Genomic DNA, 22308 nt, shown 5'->3' with positions numbered 1-22308 from the left:
ATCCATGGACTCCTGCTTCCTTCTTGCCTCATTTCCCTTACCCTTGAATGCAATCCACCATTAAGAGCATTTTATTCCCATCCTGGCATCCTGTGTTGATTGTATCAGACTCTTCTTCCCAATATCTGCCTGGCCTTTATTCCCTCCCCTTTTCAGCTGCATTCTGCATGAGTGGGGAAGGGTCTGCTCCGTGGTGTCAGCTGTGCTGGGACACGCAGGGCACGCTGCCAGCCCGTGGCTGACACTGCTGCTCCCACAGCAGCTTTGCTGGGGTGTTGCAGTGGCTCTGTGCAGGGCACTGGGGACACTGGGAGCTGTGTCACCAGCGTGGCTTGTCAGTGATTCACAGAGATCTCTTGGAGCTCCCTATTTTTGGGAACGGCATTTCTAGATAAATGCTTTTCCAACTCCAAAAGGCGTTTTGACGTGCTGGGAAATAAACCTCTACCTAGCTGTGGGTTTTAAGTCACATCCCTAACATTCTGGAAAGTGCTAGTCATTTGATTTTATAATCTTTCTATGAATTATAATGATGGTAAGGACCAAATAGGCTTAGTCCTGCGCTGCCAGTCTCTCCAGACACAGAACGGCAGCAGAAAAGGCACGTTCAGAAACCGAGAGCCCCTTGATGTGTCTGGCAAGCTTAGCTCTGAAATCCTCAAAAGAGATCTGTCTTCCTTTTCCCTCTAAATTTAGATGAAGAATTTTTCCATTCTTGGAACAGAGAGGGAGAAAGGTGGAAACTGATAAGATGCTGTTGAATAAAATTGTAGCGTTTTCAGATACAGACCCGGGTTGTGTGTGCGAGGTAGATTGAGAACTTTAAACTCATGTCACCTTTTCTTTTTAGGCATTCAAGCCAATGTTTTAGGGGCCTCTCTGTCTTCTACAGGACCAGGTAGAACTCCTTTGCATAGGGCTTTTGTAAGCAGGCCTTTGGGGACTAAGGGGCTTGGGTTTGGGGTTATTTTTTTCCTGCCTAGGACATACAGAAATGTTGGTGCTCATTCACACAAAGACAAAACAAGTTCACCAATTCCAGCTCTTTGTAGCCTGCTGGCATTTCTGAAAAGATACCAGGCAATGGGGACTTACAGATAATTATTGCCACAAGTGATTTAACTTCCATTGAATGAGGAAGTCGCCCCTTTTGACTCGGCATTTTCAACCATCAGGAGTGGTTGTCTGTAGGGGCTCACCCCAGCAGTCCAGAGTGCTTGTTATTGAGGACTTCTGCATTTTGGATTAGTGTTTCCCACTGAGTGACTCTAATTCCTGTTGCCAAAGAATTCCCACAGGCATGTATGATTAGCAAACCATCAGGATCAAAAGAACACACGGCAGGGTTAACACACTTCAGGATTATTGCAGTACCTCAGGTACCACAGCACAAAAACCAGGGACTCCCACGTGTGCAGCTCACAGCTCCTCAGTCTGGCTGCTGAGCACTGGAAGCAAAGGTTTAACATCATGAAACACCAGCTTTTTGCTTCATCACTCAAGGACTGCTCCCCTCTTTGCATCTCCATCTGCACCAGTGGACACACCCTGGGGGTTTGGGGAGGTCTCAGGAATTTTGACCCAGTTTGAACAGCTCTGGGCTTGGATTGGAACGGATTGAGAATTGCTGAACCCCAACTGGCTGAGCAGATGAGACAGATGTGTTTGTTCAAAAGTTTGCAGCCAACATCTGAGTTTTCTCCAGAAATCTGTGCTCTCCTGATCTGGATTATCTTTCTTTAAAACAGGCTTTTCTCACAGACATAGGCAAAGGATTCAGCTCTCTTTGACCCTTCTTTGCAAACAAGTACAAGTGGCCAAGCTGCCCATCTCCTGAAGGCTGGGGCTCAGCTGTGTGCTTGAACTTGCCTGTAAATGCCACTCTGACATGTTCTGTGCATAAATAGAGCCTGTGAGACTATGTTGGAAGGAGTGCCTTTTTTTTTTTTTTTAAAGAATCTAATTAAGTCTAAAAGATGGGTAGTACTTACCATAAGCATGTTGTTTTAAAGAAGAAAAACCTCTTTGCAAAATGATTCACTTGTTAGGATTTTTTTTTCTTCTTTGAGTTGGAGAAAAGAAAACTAAAGCTCCTTCTTACAGTAATCTGTTTTTCTCCCTTTTATTTTGTTTTATTTTCTTATCTAGGGAAGTCATGTAAACAAAGTTCTTTGCTGGTGCTAGGGATTTGTGTGATATTTTTTCAAGGTGTGGATTGTAGAATGACACACATTCATTTTTAAAGGGTTTTGCTCTCTGATACAAATGAAGCACAGGGCAGTCAAATGTCAGTGGAAGCTTAGCAGCTCACTTTTCCTGCTTCTCTCCATTTTATTATTCTCTGTGTTTGCAAAAGAGGAGCCTCTTATGTTCTCAGCTTTGTTAGTGTTTTCAGAGCAGGCAGCCTTGCTGCTTTTGACAAAGTTTTTGCTGTCTCCACAAAACAAGAAGAGACCCTTTTTCCCAGAAGAGGGTCATACTTGGATATTGCTAAGACAACTCCAACCCTCAAGGTGCCCCAGCCTGGCCTGGCTGGGGATCCCACAGCAGTTTGAGGGTGTGAATCTCAGCATTCAGGAGGCTGCAGCCCTCACTGCTCTGCTTGGGGACAGGACAGAGCTCTGCTCCAGCTCTCAGGTGGCACAGAGCCAGGTCTCACCCTCCCTCAAAGAGCATCCCATGGCATGGATGCAGATGTCCTGGTCCACTGGAGTGACCAGTGCTCCCATCCCAAACCTCTGCTCCTCCTGGAGGGTGCAGCACCAGCTCCAGGGCCTGTGCCCATTGCACCCTGTCCAAGGGATCAGCTCCAGGGGCTGTGCCCATTGCACCCTGTCCAAGGGATCAGCTCCAAGGGCTGTGCCCATTGCACCCTGCCCAAGGGATCAGCTCCAAGGGCTGTGCCCATTGCACCCTGCCCAAGGGATCAACTCCAAGGGCTGTGCCCATTGCACCCTGTCCAAGAGATCAGCTCCAAGGGCTGTGCTCATTGCACCCTCCCCAAGGGATCAGCTCCAAGGGCTGTGCCTATTGCACCCTGCCCAAGGGATCAGCTCCAGGGGCTGTGCCCATTGCACCCTGTCCAAGGGATCAGCTCCAGGGGCTGTGCCCATTGCACCCTGTCCAAGGGATCAGCTCCAGGGGCTGTGCCCATTGCACCCTGTCCAAGGGATCAGCTCCAGGGGCTGTGCCCATTGCACCCTGTCCAAGGGATCAGCTCCAGGGGCTGTGCCCATTGCACCCTCCCCAAGGGATCAGCTCCAGGGGCTGTGCCCATTGCACCCTGTCCAAGGGATCAGCTCCAGGGGCTGTGCCCATTGCACCCTCCCCAAGGGATCAGCTCCAGGGGCTGTGCCCATTGCACCCTGCCCAAGGGCCTGTGCCCATTGCACCCTGCCCAAGGCTGAGGTAGTGCTCCCACTGCTGGGGTGATGCAGGTTTGTGCCAGATGAGTGACTGGGAGGGAGAGCTCCAGGCTGGTATCACGATATTTATCCTGCTCCATAAGTTACATTAAAAATCTGTGGGGTTTCCTGGTGTGCAGTTTGTCACATGCCTTGCATGTCTCACCAAGTGGGGTAATTTTGTCAACATATTTTGCCATTGCTTTGCTTTTATCAAGGGCAAACTGACCTTGCTTTCTCCCCTCTCCAAACCACCCCAAAGGAAGCTAGCCAAGAAGCAGAAGGAGACTCAGACCAGCACGCAGAGGGAGATGGGTCCTGTGGCTGCTTCTGACAAGACCTCCACCAAACTCAGTGCTGTTCACAATGAAGAAGCTTTTTCTTCCAGCTGCCAAGATGTTAATGGATTCAGTAAGTTTAACTTGCTTGCAATGGATATGACCCCCTTGGAGAGCTCTGGGTTCTTAAAAGGACCCATTCCTTTGGGCACAGTGTTGAGGAGTTAGGAATGGCAGTGATAGAGATCGTTGCAAAAGCTCCATAGAAATCTGAATGTCTCTGATACTGCCCCTGGTTTAACTGTCAGACAGGTGGAGGGCATTCCTCTGGGTCCAAATCTACTGAGAATAATTTATAAAGCCTGTTCTAATAACTGCATCAGAATAAGAGGCACAGGTTTATTTGTTGTTTAGAAATACTTTTCCTTTGTGAGTAGAAGAGTCAAATCACTTAGCTGACTTGTCAGAGGAAATAGCATTTTCTGTATGAAATTGTTGTGAAAGAAGGCCTGGTCTCCTGGCTAGAGAACTGGAATGGAAAGACAGCATTTCTTCCTTTGTCTGTGTCCTCGGTTTATTCTTCACACGGGTTCAGTAAAACTGGTCTTAGTTAACATTTGTAAACCACTCAGACCTCTGTAGCTAAAAGAGTTTTGTGGGTAAAGCAGCACCAAGTCCTACTTTAGCCTCACTAGATCCAGGTTGAGTGCATGGTGGATTGCATGGTGGATTTGTAAACTTTTTTTGTATTAAATAAATATAAACTTAGACACTATGGGCATGTCACTCCTTCTTTTGACCCTCAGCCTGCTAGTTTGGACAAGGCACAGCTCTGAAACTCAAGTGTGTCCTAAAACTTTAGTGAAGGGTTTTTTCCCCTGATTACTAGAATGGAAGTGCTCACAATACAAAATGTGCTTTATCCTTGAAACCTCCCCTTGTAATGTGAAATTGAGTGGGACAGGTTGAGTGAATTCTGCCTTTCCCTCTCTCTGCAGGTCATGTCAAATTCCATCTGCATGTGCTGCTACTGCCACTTTGTGTAACACACCTGTGAGATGGATAAATAGGTGTTTGGGACAGCCAAGGCTGGCAGGGAACACTTCTCTCTGATATTAAATTGACTTCAGTCAAGATCTCATTTTCTCAGGTGCTGAGTAGCTCTGTCCTAAGGAGGCAGCAAGAGTTCTGTGGGGTTCATATGTTTGAAAGCCAGGAGAGCAGCAGACAGTGTTGTATCAGCCATCCCCAAAACAGCAAAGGCAGCTTGGCTGGAGAATGTGGGGAAATCAAGTGTTTAACACTTCCCTCAGAATGTGGGTTTCTGAAAGTTTGGGGATTCTTTTTCCAACCAGAAATTAGAAAAGAGACAAGCCTGCAATGTGACCTCCTTCCCCCCCTTGTTATTTTGACAGACTAATTAAAACAGTTGAGTCATTTGCTTGAAATGGCAACTATAGAGAATATGATGTATCAAATTCTGTAAAGAAACATCACTCCAGGTTTTCAATTTTTAAATCTTTAAAACCTTTACTTGTCTGACATCTCTGCAGATTTTATCACTGCCTTCCCCTATAACTCGAGTCAGTCATTGGCAGATTCTTTTTTTTCCTCCTCTTTATATCTATGAGAAAGAATTATCAATAAATCTTCATGATTTCTCCAAATTTTTTACTGCCAAGTCCAGGATGCTAAGATGTTGGAGGTAAGTTCTGTGCAGTAGTGTGCACATGCTGATACACGAATTTTATGGGTAAAAGAATCCCTTGAAAAGAAAAATAAAATAAATTGCCTTAATAGAGTTTAATACTTGTGGGTTCTATACAGGCCTACTTTGGAATAACATAATAGGATTATTTCTTAACCTGCCTGCTAACTAATAGAGTTTTGCAGGGTTTATCCACCAGAGCTGTTGAATCAAATGTCTTAAACAGCAGTCAGATTCCTTCTTGAATTGTTTTTTTGCCTGCCAACAGTAAATAGCATTTACATGGCAGTCACCCTCTCCATCCTGCCCTCAGCTGTGGCAGCCTGAGCTGGCTGTGGCAGGGGTGTGGAAATGCCCCTCTCCTTTTGGAAGAAGAGCCCACCAAGGGAGGCAGGGTGTTTTCAGTGCCAGGATCACAAAAGCAATCAAACAGAACAGGACAATTTGCTAAGTAGGATCCCTCAGCTACTGAAGGACTTGCAGGCAGCTTTACCTGCAGAATGCAATGTCCTTGCAGGGCTTGTGTCCTTGCCTCCAGTTTTCACTTCCTGTCACAATAATTTGGATAACTTTTGAGACAGAACAAATTCAGTGAGTGCCTACAGAAGCTTTTCTTTTCCCATGCTGTCTCCAGCATCTCTCCACTGGTTTGCTCCTGGGTGAGTCCTGTCCATCCTCCTGCTGTTGCTTACCCTGTCTCCCTGCCCTGCCACCACACAGCATTATTTTTAAAAATCAGTTAGATTTAAAAATCCCACTTTCAAGGGTGCTGCCTGATACTTTGTTCTGTGAGAGAGATAAAAAATGAACAGCTGCCCTCCTTCTTTTCAGCCCCTTGTTTTTCTTTTGAGGCATCAAGACCTCAGGTCTTGCTGAAAAGAGGAAGAGAATTGGGCATTTATCTTTCCTGGCCTGAAGCAAAGCCCCTCATCCCTCTTTTCATTCTGCAGTGTTAGTTGTTATCCTGGCAGGATTCTCACTGATACACACAGGTGTTGAAATTAAAGAGAATTTTTGGACTCTACCTCTGCCTCTGGCACTCCACAGAATCAGAGGTGTTTGCTGAAACATGGATTGTTCTGAGGCTGTTCCAGCTTGTCTGCTCTTACTTGGGGGATTATGAACAATCACAGTTGTTCATTTTCTCACATATCTTGGGTTTTTTATGATAACAATATATCCTAACTGCATTGAAGGCAGATGATGGCCCTGGCAGTGGCTGAGCAGCTCCCTGGAGTGCAGGGATGTTGGGAAGCAGCACAGTCGTGTGTGGACATTGGCTCAGGGCAGGGATTTCATGAAACAAGATGGGAAATGGGAAACAAAGTGGGCCTGAATTTGCCCCCCAGGGTGTGCCTTGAGCAGAAGGGTGTGCAGGGGGTGTCACCTCACAGAAGTCATGGACAGTTTGGCAGTGGTGGGATGAGCAGCAGTGGATCAGCTCAGCAGGGATGTACTGATGAAGTGCTCTGCACAAAGGAACTGCTCTTCTGGCTTTGTGTCAGGTGTGATGGACCAGCCTTGTCCAGGAGAATTCCCTGTCCTCAGCAGAGCCCTCCTGACATCCTTGCAGGGGTTCTGGCAGGAGCTGTTCCATTCTGAGGGTTTAACCCATTAAAATGCAGCCAGTTTTGCTGGAGACTGATTTATTAAGGCGTGCTTTACCTATGTAACATCTGTTTGGGGATTGACAGCTCTCCAGACACCCTTCAGGATGGACACTAACACAGATAAAGGAGTGGTTTAATGCTTCAGGCAGAGCATTTTGGCAGTGGGGGAACCGAGTTTTGCAGTAGGAGCCACTTCCAGAAGTTAGCAAGTCAGTGTGATTTCATTTGTGAGAACAAGAAGCTGAGAGGGAGGTGTAGGAAGTGGCACTCAGGGTTTAAAGGATCCATTTGTACCAAGAAGCATCAAAATTCACACCTTTCCACAGTCCTCCATGGTTTTGTGATCAGTGAGGTGCAAAGCTCTTCACAAAGGACAAACACAGCAAGATGTAGTTCTTACTCCTGCCCCATAGATCATTTTCACTCAAAATTAGATGACCTGCTAAATGCAGTCTAAGGACCTGGAGGGTCACAGACATGAGGTGTTTCCTTAAGTAAAAAAATTCTTAAAATAATTTTAAAATAAAACACAAAAGCACATTTTATTAAAGGCATAAATGGAAAATATATTCAATTCCCTTTTACTGGCTTCCATGGGATTTTGTGAGGTTTGCTAGTTTAGGAAATATAAAAATTGAAGAATAATTTTCAGCATAGGAAGGAGCCTTCACCACTCTGCATGACTGAAGGGATCTGTGTGGCCTCACGTGCCACTCCAGGGAGCACAAAGAGAATTCTTAATGAAGTCTTAATCTCTACCCTGATGTGAAATCCTCCCTGGACGTGTTTCCTTTGATTACAGACCCAAGTAAGAAATGTTAGTTAGAAAGCAGCTCTGTGTATACATCTCATTATACAACCTGACTGATTTTGGGAATAAGTTCTCCAAAGTTTTAAGAAACTTCTCTTTTGTGTTTGTGGGTTTTGTGGGGGATTTCTTTTCATTTGTTTTTTTGGTCTGGTTTTTAATTTGTTTTGGTTTTGGGTTGGGTTTTTTCTCAGTTTTGGTTGTGTTTGTTTGCGTTTATTTGGGTTTTTTCCCTCCTTATTAATCTGAATCCAGAAGTCACATCCCTGTGTCACAAGCACAGCTCATGTCATAAACCTCAGCTGTAACTTCTTTAATCAAACTGACTGACATGAGGTGTCTGGTAACTCATCCTCAGCAGCTCTGGAAAGGCAGCATGGCCCTATGAGTTCTTTTGTGCTCCCTGATTCCAGAAAAACTTGAGTCCTGCCCCAAGCCCTGAGTATTGCCACACCAATTGCTCTCTTTAGATCTTATTTTATGTTATCTGAAGCATGGCCATGTGCTAATGTGGTGAGAGAAGGGTCGGGTTTGGGCTGACAAACAAGTGTAAGAGGCCCCAGAGCAGAGAACTTTATGACTTAAGGGACCAAACCATGAGGGATTTGACTGTTTTGATGTGTTTCCAAGTCGTGTATGTCTGAAAATATGGTGTGAGAATGCAGACTGAGAGTGAGTTCATGAACTAGATGATTATAAACTGCTCAGGAGGTAATTCTGACTTTATGGAACTTCCTAGACCAGTGACTCCTTTGGGTTTTCCCACGGAATAACTTGAAATTTTAAAGCAGTGTTTGCTCCATAGATACAAAAAATTGCTTCTGAAATTACTTTGATGTACACTGAGTTTTATCTACTTCTGTTGGGCTATGGAATAGTTTTTCCTGTGTTATCTGTTGTCATCTTTCTGATGTACTGAGATTTGTATTAGCTTGTTTCCCAACATTCTGAGGAGGAGATAAATAAATGCCTGTAACTCTGAGAGTGAATGCAGAGTGATAACAAAAGAGTATGCCTTCAAAAATGATGGATTACCATAAGAATGTGCGTGTTTGCTGTTGTAGGTATAAACCAGCCTCATAAATTTACTATCAAGACAAGAATCTGCCATGAAGATGTTGAGCCCTTCCTCCTTTCAAAAAAAATCCACAACAATTTGATTAATATGGAAATACTTGATTTGATTAATATGGAAATTTGTGGATTCTTGTCCAGAGAAAGATAATGCTGTAATGGGAGAAGGCAAGGATGAAAGATTCTTGTCCTACTGAAAGAGCCCAGCTCACAGGGGAAGGGATTATAGGATTTCCTATGAACAGTCCTGGGTTGAAGAACAAGTCCCTTGAAATCTTGTAATGTTTTAACAAAAAAATACTACCCCACCTGTGTATTTTTATGGTACATTGTGTTTGAGTAGGTTTATTTTACTGTCAGTAGTGATTCTATGTAGTTTGTATTTTGGGGGTCGTTTTTGAGGAATTTCCTCTTAGAGAAAAAACCCTAAGTTTGCTCCTTTGGTTAAAAAAAAAAGAGAACATTTAAAATATAAACCATGAATGTAGCTCTGTGTGTATCCTGTTTAGGAACACATTGATTTACAGTTACTATAATCCTATATTTGGGGTCTGGAGTGCTTATATTAAAGAAAATCCATCATGATGACAATGTAATAAATGTAATATGCATGTTGAAATGAAAAATATAATTCATTTTGATAAGCCTTATATATCCCATATTACTGTGTTCTTTGAGGAACATTCTCCCTGTTCTCTTTCTCTCTCTTAATATATGTCTAAAGTCTTTTCCTTATGTCTTTCCTACCTAGCATCACCCTCTCCTTGTTCATTTTCTGTCCAAAGCAAAACCCTTCAGAGCAAATCTATGTTGAATTCCTACTACTCAGGTACTAGTGCCAGACTTTTCTTTCATTCCTAACTTTGCTTTGCTTTTGTACATTACCCAATATAACCTATAACAGACCGAGGTTCTGAGTGTGAGGCACAGCTAACCTTGTTTTCATTCTCTGTAACTTTTCTTTTCCTGTTGATCCCCTGTTGATTTCCTGTCGTGTGGGTGAACGGAATTGCATCCCAAAGTTTCCTCAGACACCGTCCCATCGACCACGCTGTTAGGTAAGAGGACAGGTATGGTGTGCTGGAGAGCAAACACACTCTCTGTGTCAGAAATACAACACTGTGAGGTGTCTGCCTTCCAAAATTTATCATGTGGTCGTGTGTTAATCAGAAAACTTTTGTTTAATTTGATTTTCCAAGATGTGAGTATTGGTCTAACACCAATACTCAACTGTGACGGACAAAAGAGTCTCTAACAATTTAAAGTTACAAAGTGCATGTTTATTCAGAGCTGGGCAGCAGTGTCAGGTAACCCCCTAATACACACTGCAGAATTACAGGTGAGCACAGAGTCTATTTATTGACAAAAGGTTCAAACAAATACATATTCATAATACCAGCCCCTCCCATCCCTGCTTCCCATGGTAATTAGCTGGAATGGCTATTACAGCGTGGTTGGCTTCTTGAATTGAGTCTAGGGTCGTTTTTGTGGGGAGGGGTCTTAGAAGGAGGAAGTAAGGTGAGTCTTCCTCACCCTGACCTTTTCTATCAATGACAATACAAATGGCTTTTGGGGGCAACTCCAGTTTTGCAAAGAATGAGTTTCTGGTTGCAATTGTTTGTGTTCTTTGGACCTAACTACCAGTTTCATCCTTTCCCATTGCAAGCACAGCTCAGCAAACATAAATTGTCAGGCAATCAATTATTGAAGTTTCAGGTAACTCTCTCAAGCCCAGTTTCTTCTAACTTGTAACTAAAATCCTAATTTCTTTAAGATTAGTGTTTCATTAAGGTTAGTGTTTCACATTCATGTTTTGTTATTGCTCTTAATTGCTTTCAAAGGAAAGAAAAATTCAAAAATTAATGTTTAGTAATTTTTTCAAGTATGTGTTGTTTCTGTTCATCAATGAGATTTGGGGTTCTGGGCCACATTGCCTCATGCTGCCTTGCCTTAAGCTTAGTTCTGAGTCCTGCAGAGGGTTGTGCTTGTGCACCTGACACAGAACCACAGAATAGTTTGAGTTGGATCTTTAAAGGCTCTCCAGGCCAATCCACTGCCTTGGGCAGGGACACTTTCCTGTAGACCAGATTGCTCAGAGCCCTTCAACCTGACCTGGAACGTTTCCAGGCATGGAGCATCTTCCTCTCCTCTGGGCAACCTGTGCCAGTGCCTCACCTCCCTGTAGTATAAAGTTTCTTCTTTGTATCTACTCTGAATGACCCTTTTTTTATTTAAAACCAACCCCTTGTGCTGTGTGTGAGGCTCAGCTGTACCTGCCTCAGGGTTTGGAAATTTAAGTGAGGATTTGCATGTCTGCAGCAGGTGGGAGCTGCAGTCTGGGGTGAAGTTGCATGTAGAAAGGTTGTTTGGAGAAATTCCTGGCTGGGTTTTGGGAGGTGGCTCCACGTGATTCTGTGTGTGCTGAGAGTTAAATGCTAAATCTTTCAGGCACTCATGTATGGATTTGAGAGGATAACAGGCAGGTCCTGAGAGGCAGAGGCTGTTCTGTGGCTGTAAAAGATATCAGGAAGAAATTCTTTCTTGTGAGGGTGGGCACAGGGTGCCCAGAGCAGCTGTGTCTGCCCCTGGATCCCTGGCAGTGCCCAAGGCCAGGCTGGACAGGGCTTGGAGCAGCCTGGGATAGGGGAAGGTGTCCCTGCCATGGCAGGGGTGGCACTGGATGAGCTTTGAGTTCCCTTCTCACCCAAACTACTCTGATTCTCTGATTTATCAATTCTCCCTCTATGGAGCAGAAGGATGATGTGTAGCTGATCAGAATCTAGCCAGGATTTATCATTTTGGATTATCTACAATCAATGTTCCCTGCAGACACAGTAATGTACCGTGACAGCTTCAAACATCACTCAGAACATGTGGAAGGGCCACAGTTAGACCAGGAAGAAATCACAACAGTGGCTGTTCTTGGTTTACAGCCTGGCACAGAGGCTTGGAGGGGCTGCCACAGCACACACACCAGTCCTGCTGCCTGCCAAAGTGCTGATGGCAAGGAATGAGGCTCTGCATGGGGTGGGGAAGGGAAGGAGTCCATTTCCCAGAAGGTTTGTTCTCATTTCCCAGAGACTCAGTGTCACCAACAGAAAAGCCTAAAGGCAGGGTTCTCTTTTGGCTGTGCTTTAGAAACAAGGCCCTGCCCTGCAGTTTGATGGGAGATATCAAACTCTCAGTCTGGTGTTGGGCATCTGGGAAACCTGGCCATTCTTTGGGGGAGCTGTGTTCCCTCTTCTGCCCTGATGGAATTAAGGTGTGAACTGCACTCTTGGTACTCTGAAGCTCCAGGAGCAATGAACAGGTTCCCACTGTGCTTCTCCTGGTAAAGCAAATGCCCCCCAAACTTTGAAATCCCTAAATATTACAAATGAAAAAGAGGAAATAGAAATCTAACCAGCCTTGTGCTTATGTAGTGAGACTATTTCAAATTTCTCCTAAGCACTACATCTGAGTAAGGATTGATATCTCTGTTTTATACATGGGAAGTTAAGTATAGAGCACTTTTAGGAGATGAATTACACAGACTGTCCCAGTTCCACCTGAATTTCACAGCCTGTGAAACAGCCCCTGACATTGGAGAAATTTTATCTTGTGACTTGCAGAAAAATGAAAGCCTTGGCGTTCTCAGACAAATCTATCAGATGTTGGATGTTGCTGTATGAGCAAAGTAAGTTTAATTTTTGATATTTATTAATATTAATTCCCAGGGAAGAAAAACATATCTTGAAAAGGTATCAGTCAACCCAGTACCAATATCTGTACCTGCAGTTCAGTATTGTTTGTCCCCATCTCTATGCTTTCTGCAATAAATATTCTATATTTATAGTATTGCATGGCTCCCTAGGCTTGGCTGTGACATGTCAGATACAGGAGATTTGGGATTTGCCTCCATCCCAATTCCTGATTAACATTTTTTCATTAATGAATGTTTCAGTGAAGCCATCTTTTCTTCCAGTTGTGGACAACTCTGGATTTTAAATGTTTTGCTCAAACATCTTCACTAGAGAAGGGAATATCTAACACTGAAAAATAAATGAGGTAGATTTCCACTTGAAGATGAGGCAGCACAACTTTAGGGATTACTTTTGGGGAAAGGATTCATGTCCAGTAGTTCTTGAAGATGTTCAGGAGATCTAATCAGGGCAGTCTCTTCAGCATGTCCTTCCCTTGCATCCCTTGGCATCTCCTGGCAGCAGGAAAGGACATTCAGCCTTGTTCTTATTCCAGCTGCTCATGAGGATGCTGACAAGTCACTACCCTCCAGAGAGGACAGGGATTTTAGTGCCTTGCAGATGGGCAGAACAAGCAGAGAGAGCTCTCTGACACAGTCTCAGACAAAAAACTGGCTGTGCTTAGAAAGACACAGAAATTTTCCATGGATTTTATACTTCTGTAGCTTTTTTGCCCACCCTTAATCAGTCTGCTGTGTGTACCAAGCTAGTTTGAATAACTCAAAGATGTTAAGAAGCCACTATTGCTGTTTTAGCAGGTGCCTCCACCACTTTTTAAATTGTGGGATGAGTTACAGTAATTTCACGAATACAAGCCGCACCAATTTGACCAAAATTTTGGTGGAAACCCGGAAGTGCGGCCAATATTCCGGGGCGGCTAATACATTAACAAAATTCTAAAAGCTGCCAACACGGAAGTGAGAGCCCGCGGCAGCCCCAAGCCAAGCTGGAGCCCGGCCGGCCCCGGCAGAGGTGGGAAAGCCTGGCAGAGGCGGGGCCAGCAGTGTGGGGGCGGGTGGCAGAGCCTGAGCCAGCAGGGCAGGGCAGGGGGGCGGCAGAGCCTGAGCCAGCATGGCGGGGGAGCCCGGGAGAACTGGGGCTAGCAGTGCAGGGGAGCATGGCAGAAGCAGGAAGGCCGGTGGGTGGGGCTGCCTGGCAGCGGGGGAAGCCCAGCAGAATCGGGGCCAGCAGCGTGGGGGAGCCTGGCGGTGCGGGGGCCTGCAGTGCCAGCCAGGGCGAGGAAACGCGGCGGCGGTGCAGACGGGAGGGGGCGGCCGGCGAGCCCGGTGGCGGCAGCCCGCCGGCCGGGCGAGCGAACGCGGCAGCGGGGCGGTGCTGACGGGAGAGGGGGGCCAGCGAGCCCGGCGGCGGCGGCAGCACCACCCGGCCAGCCCCGCCGAGCCGTGGCGCTGAGCTGGGCCACCCGGCCCCGTCGGCAACCATGAGTGGGCCGAGCCTGCCTGGCCCCGCCCCGAGCCAGTAAAGCCCGCTATGCCGCGATCCTGTTACTAATTGGCCAATTTGTGAAAGCTGCGCACGGATTCTCGCGACGAACGAAAGTGCGGCTAATATTCGGGGTGCGGCTTATCTATTGACAAAGACAGCAACATTGTCAAGGCACCGGGGGTGCGGCTTATAATCCGTGCGGCTTGTATTCGTGAAACTACTGTACTTTTATGCAAGGGATGCTCAGAAATTCCATGGCTTGACCTGCTCAGTTGCATCAGAAGCCTCCCAGGCCAAGTCAGCCTCTAATAAGGAGCTGTGGGAGAGTTTTTCCCCAGCACTTGGCTGTGCTGAGGCTGGCCAGGAGCAGAGTGAGCTCCAAAGGTTCAGACCTTTGTAGGCTGGGCCTTGAGCTGAATTTCTCTTGCATTTCTTCCTGCCTGCAGAACTGGAAAACCTTCTCTTCCAGTCTTCAGTGGCTTGTAGTTTCATGTGCTGCTTTGAAGTCTGCAGTTGTTTTCCAGATGTAACATCCCAAGAGCTTCACAGTTACATTTGTACCAAATAATCCCAAATCATTGCTCACCTCACCAAAGCATCTTCTTTGCATCATTAACAGGATTTTCTTCTATGCTGCCTGATGAAGAAAATGTATGTAATAGTTTTTATAAGATCAGAATAGTCTTATGTAAGAATACTCTTATAATACTAGAATACTCTAACATTCTTATTAGAATACTCTTACAGGATTAGAATACTCTTATGTTTGGTGCTAACCAAGCAATTTTTACAAAGTTCTAGAATCTAGAAAAAAATTACTTACTTTAAAAAAAAAATAATGAATGTATGGCTTCTTCATGCCTTTGAAATGAAAGGTGCACCCTCTGTGCTCTGTCAAGCCTGCTGTCAGAAGGCTTTGTTAAGGAATGTGCCCTTTCAGAGCTCAGTTGATATCATTAGATAAATGATGTTTTGCCTTTGGTTTGCCATACCACCGTTGGTATTGTAGATAGAATATTAGTGCTGGTTATTTATCATGTAATAAAGCCTTGACATGCACAAAAAAGCAAATTATTTTTCATCTTGCACCGTATCCCTGGTGTAAGGGAAGAGGTGTTAGCCATGCTCTAGTCACCCCAGAAGATGTCAAAGAATTGATGGCCTTTGCTCTAGTGTGGAGAGACTGGTCTGTGTGTAATTAAATCTACCACAAACACCGCTCAAAACATAATTTATTTTGTGCAAAGGGTGTCGCATCGCATCTTATCACTTGCCAAGGCTAAGAGAATAAAAAATATAAGCAGATATGATAGCCCTGTCATTTCAGCCACAGGAGGAATTTGTGGCCATTAAAGCAAAAGCTTTGAGAGAAGCTTCTCCACATGTAAATGATGACACATCAATGCAGCTTTGCTTTTAGTTGTGAGAGGCATGGGTGAGTTTTCTGGTCAGGAGACAGCACCACACTCTGTGCCCAGATATCCATTTACAAAACAGATGATCTCTATAAAAGCATCTAAAGCTTTAATCCCTGAAGGTGCTCTGGATGAGCAGGACCCTTCCCAGCAGCTTACTGGGATGGTGCACAGGGCTCTGATCATGCAGAGCCACTTCCAGACTGGCAATCTAATTTCTCAGCTGCTCTTTGTCTTGTCTGTGACATTTATGGAGAAGTTCATCAGTTTTTTCTGTGGAGACAAACATATTTATTTGACTTGTCTGAGTAGCACAGAAGTACAGAGCACAAGGTGGTGCAGCAACAGGCAAGCAATAATAACTCACTGTCAGGGCTGCTCATGGAATGGGGGAGGATTCCACTGAAGTGACCTCTGCTCCAGCTCCTCTCTGTGTGCTGGACTTTCTCACTTCTGGGCACAATTAAGACCTCAGAGTTGATTTCAGCAAGTTCATGATTATTTCCCCAGCAAAGACACTCACAAAAAGCAGGCAGGGAGAATTTGGAATATGTGAAGTCAGCATTGTTACATTTGCTTATCTGCAGTTGCACACTAAACACATGAACTGAGATACCTGAAGAGTTTCCCAATCAGCCAGGTTATGTAAGAGACAGGGAATCACTAATTTGCTGTCTTTTACAAAATTTCAGGGTGTTAGGTGAACTATCAAGCTGATCACAGAATGGTTTGGGTTGGAAGGAATTTTAAAGCTGCTCTCCTTCCACCCCCTGCCATGGGCAGGGACACTTTCCACTAGACCAGGCTGCTCCAAGCTCCATCCAGCCTGGCCTTGAACACTTCCAGGGATGGGGGATCAGGAAAATGCCACCTTCCAGAATCAAAACATCTGAGTTGGCAAAGGACATCTTGAAATGGGGAGTAAGAGTGGCACTGGAAAGGGTTAACAAACAATCTGGCAACACACTTTGCTGTCACAGGCTGCTGATATTAGAAACAATCCTGTCATAAACAGCATGTTCCCAGCCACATGCAGAATACCTGCCTTATTTGCAGCTGCACAAATAGAACTGTGGAAAATTGGAAATTGTTCTAGGAAGGAACCGGAGCCCTGAGCTGCCTGCCCTAATGAGACTTCAGAAGCTCTCAATTGATTTACTTTATCAAAGAGAAACTGGAGACGTGATTTGATCACTGCCTGCATGGGTCAGGATTTCAAATGCTCAGAGGGCTCTTTAATCTAACAGAAGGTATAATAAGATTCAGTGCCTGCAATCGAAGCTAAGCAAAATCAAATTGCAATTAAGAAATGTTTAGACAGAAAGGGTAATTAACCATTGCCACAATTTTGGGGGTCAGAATGGAATTACCAGCTCTTGAAATGTTTTAATTTGAATTATTTCTTAGAATAGTATTCCATCTTTGGAATGCAGTGAAATATGGTGGTGGTGTGTTCCTATCAAAAGCACCAGGACATATGACTAGGATGAATGGGCATATGAAATATAATTTCAAAAAAACCCAAACCTTCATAATCTTGTACATTTAGTGATTTCTGAGTATTAGAATGAATTATTTCCTGTAACTTTTCAATTTAAAAAACTGTGTTCTCCTGTTTTGCTTTTCTCACTGAAAACTCACCCAAGGCACATATGGTTTATAGGCACTGCCAAAAATTTAGTGAAAAGTCTTGGCCAGTTCGTCCTGCAAAGTCACCCTCATTTGCTGGGGACTGGGGACATGTTTGTGAGAAGCAGACAGAGAAAAGGGACTGTGAAAAATTCCTTTAACTTGCCTTTAGTGCAGCAATTAAAGCAGCAGCCTGACTTTGCTGGAATCTTTGTTGTCTTTCCCAGTAATAATGGTGCCAGAAGGAGTGAGATGTGCATTATAGCTGCAAACAGAAGGAAAAGCAAAGCCTGTTTGCCAGCCCTCCAAAGGCTCTTCTGGTTGACTGTTCTAGTGAGAGATCAGTTTGCTGCCATCTCCCTTCCCAGATGCATTTTGAATTGCTCACAAAATTGCTGCAAACACATCCTGAGAGGTGCCTGGCCCTGCTGAGCTCCTCATTACCTGTGCTTAGCTCCACACTCGTGGGGTGATTAGATGGAGGAGGAACAATGTGTTGCTTGCATCAGGCTTTATTAGCAGAACATGGAAGTGTTAAGCTCAGCTCACACACAGCAATTTGTGTCCAGAAAAGCCCCTCTACATTTTCCTTGGCCCAGATGAAATGCTGGTGGGAGCAGCTGAGAGTCCAGAGCTGCTGCTGTTGTTGGGGTCAGGATTTTTTGCAGGTATTTTTGCAGGTAGCAGAGTTGCCATGCATGAAGTGTTTGTCACAGAGGACTGGAGGAGGTGATGGCCCAGTTTCAGCTGTGTGTCCCGGGGTGGAGAGGAGGGTGACCCACATTGTGTGATGCTTTTCTTTACGCAGAAACACCTGACTGGGTGGGGCACACAAACAGTGCTGCCACAGATGAACTTTGCATTCCTCCCTGTGGGGGTGGCCCTGGCACAGGGTGCTCAGACCAGCTGTGGCTGCCCCTGGATCCCTGGAAATGCCCAAGGCCAGGCTGGATGGGGCTTGGAGCACCCTGGGATACTGAAATGAGATGGTCCCTTCCAAGCCCAAACCATTCTGTGTTTCTGTGCCACAAGAGCTGTTCCTACATTTACCCCAGTTTTTATCTCAAAGAGTTACTATGCAACCAGTTGTCCCTATGGACTCAAAGGCCAGAGACAGACCCCTCTTTGCTACTGAGCCCCTTTTTCTAGTCCCAGCTCCAAACCAATGCCTATCTTAAGGGAAGTTATTCTGGAAAGAAGGGGCCAACACCTTCCCTGCTCTCACCTCTCCCTGTGACACATCTCTCTGAGAAGAGAGCCAAGCACACCAGAATTAAAAGAACTGATGAAGAGAGAAATTAGTAATTGCCTGCAAAGGAGCTGGCTGATCTGAGCTCCATTTTACAAGGCCTGTGCTCTGCATGTGCCCTGCCCGAATTAGCACCAGAACCACACATTAGTTTTAAGACTCCCTCTCGAATTGGGATCTCGTAATGTTTTTTAATTGGGGCTGATAAAAATGTGGCATTACTTGCAGGTTCCTCAGAGAAGCCAGTTGTGAAATTGGGTTTGTATTAAACCTAATGATGGAAAATTAAGCATAGTGCGTCTGTCGGAAATGGTCCGCGATAAAAATCTTCTCCTTTTCATTACAGGAGGTTAATAGGGAATAGGGAGCAAAGATGCACTGGGAAAGCGAATCCAACTAGGGGAATTAATAAGCCTTGAAATTCCCTCTGTTCAGAGTTCTCACACTGTCATTAGTCAGAGCATTAGGGATGATTATACAAATGCTTTGGATGTTACTGTTCCTTAAATCCCAAATTTATTCACATTTTGTGTGAGGGTTGCTTTGCTTGAGCCATAGTTCTGTAAATCTCTGAGAGTCCTGGGAATGTGACTGTGTTTATGAGAACTTGGGACTCAGAAATCCTGAAATTCAGGAGTCTAATCTTCAAGGCAGATGATCACTGTGCTAATTTATTTCAGAGGAGCCGGCTGTGTTCAGCATCTCTGACCATTCCCCCCCAGCCGTGTCCATATCCCCCTGGTGATGAGCTTGCCCTGCAGCAATGTCCACTGCTGGCATTCCTGTCTCCTCACAGTCCTGCAGCTACCAAACAGAGCACATCCCTGCTTTCACATCTTCCCCTAGCTAATAATAAACCAGCTGAGGTGCTGTTTGTCATATCTGTGCTCTGCCAGCTGCTGAGGATGCAGTGGGGTGCGCTCAGCTCTCGGCTCCTGCCCACCTTTGCAGCCCCTGCCCAAACACCACAGTGCTTTCTGCAGCAGACCAATGTTTACAAGAGCATTCCAAGACTATTTCTGCCTCACAGAAATCACCCTGAAATTGCAATTGGATTTATTTATTCTTTATCCCTTTACAAACACGGCCATGGTGTTGCTCTCAAGGGGTGGTGTTGCAGCTCTTTGTCAGTGAGCTTGCTATAAGAAACAAACCCTGTGTGTGCAAGCTCGAGGGGGTTTTGTGAACAATCTGAGGAGTGCATTTTCTGTTTGCTGGTTTGGGTAAGGCCAGAAGGAATTGATGCAGGTTGTGTGTGAAAGGAGCTGAGCATCTCAGATCCATGCAATCACAGGAACAAAAACAGTGCTGTATTTGGCCAGCTACTTAAATTTGGACAGCTCTGCTAGATAAGTCATTGAATTTTTCATTTAGTCTGAATTCCTGTTGCTAAAGATTGGTACAGTCAATTTTCATTTAGTCTGAATTCCTGTTGTTAAAGATTGTTACAGTTGGTTGTTTGGTTATTGAAGTTATTATTTAAGTTCTTTTCTGTTAGGTCACTGGTAATATTTTGTTGTGCATACAGTTTTGCTGGGGATATGAGGTTGCAATTCCATCTGCATAGTGACACATTTCTTTAAATTCACTTCTTACAGAAAAAAAACCCTTTCCTATTAAGTTTATGTTTCTGAAATTTAAATTTCTGCACACAAGATAGCTATATTTTTATGCTGGTTTATTTTTTTCCTGTTGATATTACATCTTTGTCATTGACATATAAAGTTTTAGGCCTGAACTAGCAGAGCAGTTGAATTTGCCTCAGCATCCTGACTTATTTGAAATGCTAATCTCTTGCTTGCTGTTTGCTCGGGTCCCTCTCAGCTATCTCATGCTGTACACCCCAAATCCTGCCTCCATCTCTTGCTCATCTCTATGTATCTCTGAGCTCTGTTCTGTGGTTTGGGAAGACAGCAGCTACATAGCTCTGTTGGAGCACCCTTGATGTGCCATATCCTTGTTAGCCTGGCTGGCTGTTCCCTCTTTTCCTGTCTTTTTGGGTTTCTCTGCTTGACATAAAAAAAATATTCAAGCGTGATTGAGTCTTTCTAGGCATTTTAGAGCACCGTGTGTTTTCTATTCATTCCTTTACTTCCTTTTGCCTGCACCCACCTGCTGGGTGGTGTTAAACAAACAGAGAGAGGATGAAACTGGAAATAGCAGGTAGCTGAAAGCTTGTGTTGCCTCCTGTGTCCCCCACAGACAGCAGCCACGGGGAGCTGGCGCAGCCCACGCTGACCATCCAGACGCACCCGTACCGCGGCTGCGAGCCCGTGGAGATGTCCTACCCCCGGGGACAGTTCCAGCCCGCCATCCGAGTGGCTGACCTGCTGCAGCACATCACCCAGATGAAAAGGGGACAGGGCTACGGCTTCAAGGAGGAGTATGAGGTGAGAGGAGCCTTTCTTCACGTGGCTGAGTAGGGAGGTTGCACTCACGAGGGGTAGAAGCTTGGGAGAGGAGAGTTGCTGGTTTTCAGAGCTTCTGTTCCTTATTCACCCTCTTCATTCTTTTCTTTCTGATTTTGGTTTTGAGGGCAGGATTCTGCAGCACTGTCAGTCTTTGGAGACCCTCTGTTACAAAGGGAACGTGTTTCCTGCAGCAGTAAGTGGGTGACACTGTGCTCATCCCTCTGTCCCATGAACAGCAGACAGTCAATATTGAACAGGTGCTGAACCCAACACAGGACATGCAGTCCCACAGTCCCTTCCTTATCCCTGTTCTCCTTGAGTAGTGTGAGCCAGTCTGTGAGAAGAGGAAGGGGTTTTGGGAGCTCTTGGGAGCCCAAGTCCTCTCTCATAACTGATCACATTAAATCACAGTGCAACAACCTGAATGGGCAATTGTCAAGTCAAGGGCAGGTATTTTTGTAGCCAAAATGAAGGTGAAATTTTCTCATATGATCAAACCTCTGGCCCAGAATAGGCTTGACTGACATCCTTTACCAACTCCATGTGAGGAGAGGAGTAAAGGGTGAGCTGGAAAAATGAAAGCTGCCCTCTTTCCCCTCACCTCTTCCCCCCTGCAAGCTGGAATAACCAGGAATATAATCCACATGACCAGAAGACATGATGTTAGGGCTGATTTGGAAGAGGAAAACACATTTAGAGCAGAGCAAACAGAAGAGGGAAATAGCATCAAACATATGTGAGACTCAGCTCTAGCAAGAGATAATTATAATGAATGTAGTAAGCTCATGGGAAGGCAATAAGAAATTAATATGCCTAGTGGCATTAAAGCTATTTAAAAATAATGTAACAGCTGTGAAAATAAGTTACTTAATGAAAACAGCTCACTTTTCCACCCTGCTAATAAGAGTCCATGGGGTTTGTGTCCTCAGTGCTGAGGTTTGCTGTAATTGAGAGCCTGTCTTTTCCTGGTCCTCACCAGGGAGCATTTTTAAAATCAGATGGCATCAAACACTGCCATAGCAAGTGTTTCTGAAAGTGAAGGCTAACCAGGTCTAGGCACTCTTGCCCCATAATCAAGCGAGCTAATTAAACTATCAATATGAAGACTTTTGTTTAATATTGGAAAAGGGCAATAATGCTCTGAGGAGATTTACTTAGCACCCCCTTGGCCTCCATTTCCATGAGGAGTACCCAAAACCACACTGAGCTCAATTACAGATGCCCTAACACCCAGTTCTTGATGTTCAAGAAGAAAACAGGTGCTGGCATAGATGTAATTTTCTGGCGCTGGCATTGGCAATTATCAAAATAGCACATTAGCATGAAAAATGTCAATGCAACTTTCAGCTCCACGAGCTCTGCCTTCCCCAGAAAGTGCTGTCTGCAGCCACGTAAGGATGATGACATTACACACATTTGCATAATTCCTTTCTCTACAAGGAGTGGCCTGGAGAATGCCACAAGTCACAAATCCCCTGTGCCATTCCTTGGATCCATGGCTGTAATTGCAGGCGTTATCCCTGCTGGGATGGGGGC

The 22308-nt window shown here is 45.0% G+C and overlaps 1 protein-coding gene across 9 annotated transcripts in view; it reads left to right on the top strand.

Annotated features, from left to right (window-relative positions):
• The window catches only part of PTPRT (protein tyrosine phosphatase receptor type T), a 450791-nt gene that overhangs the window by 385983 nt on the left and 42500 nt on the right, over positions 1 to 22308 (top strand). For 4 of the 9 annotated variants that reach the window (XM_033075163.2, XM_033075162.2, XM_033075160.2 and 1 more), the window contains 5 exons: positions 851 to 898; positions 3667 to 3815; positions 9634 to 9711; positions 9905 to 9940; positions 20564 to 20751. In XM_033075163.2, the coding sequence (XP_032931054.1) occupies positions 851 to 898; positions 3667 to 3815; positions 9634 to 9711; positions 9905 to 9940; positions 20564 to 20751 (499 nt within the window). The remainder of the gene's footprint in view (positions 1 to 850; positions 899 to 3666; positions 3816 to 9633; positions 9712 to 9904; positions 9941 to 20563; positions 20752 to 22308) is intronic. The other 5 variants (XM_033075164.2, XM_033075166.2, XM_033075165.2 and 2 more) reach the window with 4 other exon arrangements.

This window comes from Catharus ustulatus, chromosome 17, assembly GCF_009819885.2.
Source record: "Catharus ustulatus isolate bCatUst1 chromosome 17, bCatUst1.pri.v2, whole genome shotgun sequence".
Classification (NCBI taxonomy): Eukaryota; Metazoa; Chordata; class Aves; order Passeriformes; family Turdidae; genus Catharus; species Catharus ustulatus.
The sequence above is the reverse complement of the archived record's forward strand: the minus strand, read 5'-3'. Positions and strand labels throughout refer to the sequence as shown.